The sequence below is a fragment of the Ictidomys tridecemlineatus genome, chromosome 2, assembly GCF_052094955.1.
Source record: "Ictidomys tridecemlineatus isolate mIctTri1 chromosome 2, mIctTri1.hap1, whole genome shotgun sequence".
NCBI classification, from domain to species: domain Eukaryota; kingdom Metazoa; phylum Chordata; class Mammalia; order Rodentia; family Sciuridae; genus Ictidomys; species Ictidomys tridecemlineatus.
The window spans coordinates 16,934,513-16,939,138 of record NC_135478.1 but is presented as its reverse complement, the minus strand read 5'-3'; the positions used below and the strand labels follow the sequence as shown (position 1 = coordinate 16,939,138).

At 46.8% G+C, this 4,626-nt stretch overlaps 1 protein-coding gene across 1 annotated transcript; it reads right to left on the bottom strand.

Moving 5' to 3' along the window:
• Positions 1-613: 613 nt before the first annotated feature.
• LOC101959260 (putative serine protease 45) lies at positions 614-3,869 on the bottom strand. The gene is made up of 4 exons (XM_040290162.2): positions 3,494-3,869; positions 2,720-2,994; positions 1,801-1,964; positions 614-1,522 (listed from the first exon to the last, which is right to left on the bottom strand). The coding sequence occupies exons 1-4, from the start codon at positions 3,679-3,681 to the stop codon at positions 1,289-1,291; spliced, it is 861 nt and encodes a 286-aa protein (XP_040146096.2). The 5' UTR covers positions 3,682-3,869; the 3' UTR covers positions 614-1,288.
• Positions 3,870-4,626: the final 757 nt, after the last annotated feature.

Here is a 4,626-nt window from a genome sequence, read left to right as displayed (position 1 = left end):
GTGTACATGCTGGAATGTTGACCCTACATTTTTTTCTAGGAATTGCATAGTTTCTGATCTAATTTCTAGGTCTTTGATCCATTTTGAGTTGATTTTTTGTGCAGGGTGAGAGATAAGGGTCTAATTTCATTCTTCTACATATAATCAGTTTTCCCAGCCATTAATATTTTTAATGGATGTTGGCAAGCTGATTCTAGAGTTTTTATGGGAAAAATAGATAATATTTTATTTAAAAGAAAGAGGAAAATTGTTGCTACAATTTAAGAAAATACAACATAGCTGATGGAAACAGTACAGTATTAGTCCAGGGGCATTCAGTAAATATATTGGGATTTCATTATAAGTGTGGAAATTCAAATCAGCAGGAAAAGGATGGACTATACAAAAAAAAATGGTGACAACAAAATCAGTTCTTGGGTTAGAAACAGAATTAGGTCCCTACCTCACACCATATAGAAAAAGAAATTCTATGATTACTATGATTACTTCTGGGGGCAGAAAACAGAACCAGTGGGGGCCAGATGAGAAAAGAGGAATCTTTATATACAATCTCTGAATTTTAAAAATAAATCACAACAAGAATGTATTTATACATTGCTTGAAATATTTTTTTTAATAAGAAAAGAACATAGAGGGAAATACATCAAAATGAGAAGAGTTGTGTATCTCTGTGTGGTGGGACTGGGGAAGGTTTCCTTTCTCTGGGCTTCACTGTATTTCCTAGCTTTTTATGATAAACATATAATACTTTTACAATTAGTTTAAAGAAAACACGAAGCTGTGTTCAGAGTGATCTCTGTGGATCATGCCTACTGTCAGCCTATAAGGCATGTTTTGACTCCTCCCTTACAGTAATATACCCACTGTACAGATGAAAGAACGGAGGCTGCAGGCCCAGGTCCTTTTCCTATGCTCCAACACTGGAGAGAGACAGCTTCCCATTTGGGAGCTCCCTGGCAGAATTAATTCCAGGAGGCCCTGACCTCCCACCTACTCCCAACCCCCAGGGAAGCTCCAGGGAACAGAAAAAAGAACCAGCTCACTTTGCATTAAATTTAAACCCTACTATCTTTGTCCCAGATTCCAGAACCCTCTGGATCATACTCCCCCTTTTTCTCACCCAGGGCTTAGTCATTCACCACACCCTTCCCTGTTGGGATGCCAAAGCAGGACCCAGTTTCCCAGGGGCCACTCTTTCCCTACCCTTGAATATGGACATGTGACCTTGGTCCAACCCCCCATCTGTTGCCATCCAGCAGAGGCAAAGCAGGCAGAGGAAGGGGTGAAGTCAGGGGCCCATCAGAGGCCACAGCAGCGAGGACAGGAATAGGAGCCAGGAGGAGCTGCAAGGACCAGTCAGAGTTCCATGGCTCAGTTGCTTCTTGATCCATTGGCTATATTTGGTGATACGAGCAAACACTCCTGGATTCCGTGTTTGGGTGCAGGCCTTCTCCCAGGACAACACCCCAGCCAGCACCCATCGGCCGTGGACTTCGCAAGCCAATGGCCCCCCAGAATCTCCCTGTAGAGAAGACAGGAGTGAAGGAGGCTCCTGAACCCCAGGAAACCCAGAATACCCACCCTCTGAGTTCTATTTGAAAGCCATTCTTGCTAATTGCTCCTCAGTTAGGAACCCAACTCAGAATAGCAGCCAATGTCAAAGTTCCAGGTGAAGGAAGGTGAGAGTAGATCCTGATAGTAACTGAGAGGGAGCTAAGCAAGCCCTGCCCCCAGGGAACTGGCCCCCACCCAGGGATTACTAGCAGGAGAGCTGCCAGAACCTGCACCTCCCAAACTCACAGAGCACAAGTTATCCCCATAGTTGGTGGCACAGACCAGATCTCCCTGGACAAGGCGGGTAATTCGGGGGATAACGGAGAGCTTGCGATAAATCTTGTTACATCTCTTGTTGTCCATGATGAACACCTCGGCCTCCTGCAGCTCTGTGGTCAGCGTGGAGTTGGCTGTGGAGGAGCTCAGTTGGGTGAGCAACAACCCTTCACATCACTCAACCTTGACCTCTGCCCAAGATGTTGTCACCTCCAATGTTGTCAAGCCATGCCCTGTCACATTTCCATTCCCTCCTTCACTCGGTCCTTCCCCTTGCAGTGTCTACCCTAAGTATAGACCCCTTACCTTCTCATTCTTTGGTTAGGGATCCTCTTCTCTGAACCAATCTAGCCCTCATCAAGCTCCAGGGTGGCCACTTATAAGTTGGGACCCCAATCATGTGCCATTTCTCTCCAGACTGATAGGTTTGTACCAGCTATTCCCTCTGTCCCCTGACGAACACTTGCTCCTCCTTCAGACATCTCAAGCAGTCCCTCTGCCCAGAGCTCAGCCCAGATCTCCCCAGGTTTTTGTCAGCCTGCTCTCCCTGATTCCATCGCCGCACACCATGCACACCATATACTGCTGTGACTCCCTTCTGGGCAGGGCATGCATTTTCAATGGCAGGGGCTGGGTGTGTGTCAGATGCCCAAAGTGTGCCAAGTGAGTGAACGAGGGAGGGAGTGAACTTATGAACCCCTGACCCTGAGTTTCTGTAAGAGGCAGATGATTACACCCAGTCTAGAGAGTGTAACCTGAATGAAGTGGCCATGGAAACCATGACAATGGTCACCATGGGAGACATGGTCCTAACCCATTTTAAAGAACTAAGGACCAGAGGTGACAGTCACTTTGACCTCATGCCCCCACCCCACTCCATCCCGCTCACCTAAAAAGCGCTGTTTGACCTGGCCCCAGCCAGTCACCCAGCACTGTGTGCCAATCTTCAGGTTAAAGTTGGGTTCTGGGAGGCAGATGGGCTGAACATACTTGCTGAAGGTGACGGGAGTGAGGAGTTGGAGAAGGGCGATATCACCCACGACAAATGTTCGACCCCAGAACTTGGGGTGCACAATGATGTCCCTCACAGGGATCCAGATGACCTTTTCGTATCTCATTGGGTTCAGCTTGGAAGTACCAAGTACCACTGTGTAGTTTTTGGAGCTGCAGGAGATACAGAGCCCCACTTGGCAGATATCAGTTTCCCAGACAAGTATGTCCCTACCTCTTCCAAGGACCCTCTCCCTTATCAGAAGTCCTGCCCGACTTGCTGTGCTCACTCCATCTTGCCTAATCTACCCTGGAGGTCTCAGAGAGAGGGATCTGCCTGCCTCGTCCTTCTTTATTCAAGTTGACTGAAGATGGCCTGTTCTCTGTGGCATGCTGCAGGTTTGTGGGTATAGATGCCCACATAAATGTATTCCTGTGGGAGGGGGGTTCTGGGTTTTCCTACTTCCCAGCTTAGAATACAATCTTTGTTGCTTGAGATTCCTGCCCCAGTCAGTCCCTGGCTGCCTCTCAGATCCTGAGTATGACACATTCCTGTACTGGCCACCACTTCCCAATCTTCCCCACCCCCCTCTTCCACAAAGAAATAAGGAAACTGGTCTGGGTCCATTGTAGCTCTGAATCTCCAGGCCCTGGACCCATAGACAACACTCACCCTTTGATGCAATGGGCAGCAGTCACCACCCATTTGGAGTCAATGAGGGACCCTCCACACACATGCTCACTGTCTATCCGGAGGCTCACCTCCCAGGGCCAATGGCGGGGCTGGTCCGAATCCTGTGTCCACCAGGGTTCACCACAAAGTTCAGAAACTAGCATATCAGAGAGACACAGTGACCACATAGAGGAAGATAAGAATGACCAGAACCAAGAAGTCCTCCAAGGCCAATTTGCATAATGCTGTAAAGTCAGGGGCTTCTTCCCATTTCAGAGAGGGAGATTGAGGGTGAGAGGCAAGTGGCCTGCCCAAAGGCAGTAAGCTAGACAAAGTGACAATGACAGATACGAGCATCAAGAAAGGGACACAGAGAGTTCACAACAGGAGAGAGATACTGAGATTCATGAGAGCAACCAGCGCAGGACTTCAAAACAAGGGAGAAGCAGAGAAGGAATCCTAAGCAGAGAAATGCATATCCTGAAAAGCTACAAGTTTGCTGCAGTCTTTACACCAAGCAGCCTGGAGCCCACCGAGGTCCCCACTCACAGTTCACACACTAGTTTAATCAGCCAAGATGTGTGACTGTGTGAATGAATGTTTGAATGAACACAGATGCAGGAATTCTAAATAAAATATTAGCCAACATCATATTTTGAAAAACAACACTCCTTGATCACATAGGGATTGTCCCAGGAGTGCAAGGGTGGTCCCACCCTTGGACAAGTTCCAGTGCTTTCTCCACATGAACAATTCTCATGATCTGGAGGGAGAGAGATTTTGTGCTTTTCTCAAGAGACAGAAAAAAAGGGTGTTTAAACATTCAATGTGTACTTACGACTTGAAAAAAAAAACAAAGGAAATTTATAACTTTTGATATGTCAAATACCTATAGGAAACATCATATACTGTTGAAGAAAGACCAAAAAAAAAAAAAAATCTACACTATCAGAAGCCTGGATAAGGAGACTCTGTGAGAAGGGGCAGAGGAAGTAATTTTTGAGAGCCTAAAGGGGATGTCCTGTTCTGCCTTTTAACCTGGCTGGTTGAGGACACAGGTGTGTTCATGGTGATAATTCCTAGATCCAGTCACACTTTGTGCATTTTATTGTATGTACATAATACCTTGCATG

What these genes read in the sequence shown, in the direction of transcription:
- LOC101959260 (XM_040290162.2), bottom strand. Translation starts at nt 3,681, where the DNA reads ATGTGGTCACTGTGTCTCTCTGATATGCTAGTTTCTGAACTTTGTGGT. An exon ending in GCTGCCCATTGCATCAAAGG is followed by an intron (nt 2,995 to 3,493) that starts GTGAGTGTTGTC and finishes TATCTCCTGCAG; the next exon opens with CTCCAAAAACTACACAGTGG. An exon ending in GGTCAAACAGCGCTTTTTAG is followed by an intron (nt 1,965 to 2,719) that starts GTGAGCGGGATG and finishes GCTCCTCCACAG; the next exon opens with CCAACTCCACGCTGACCACA.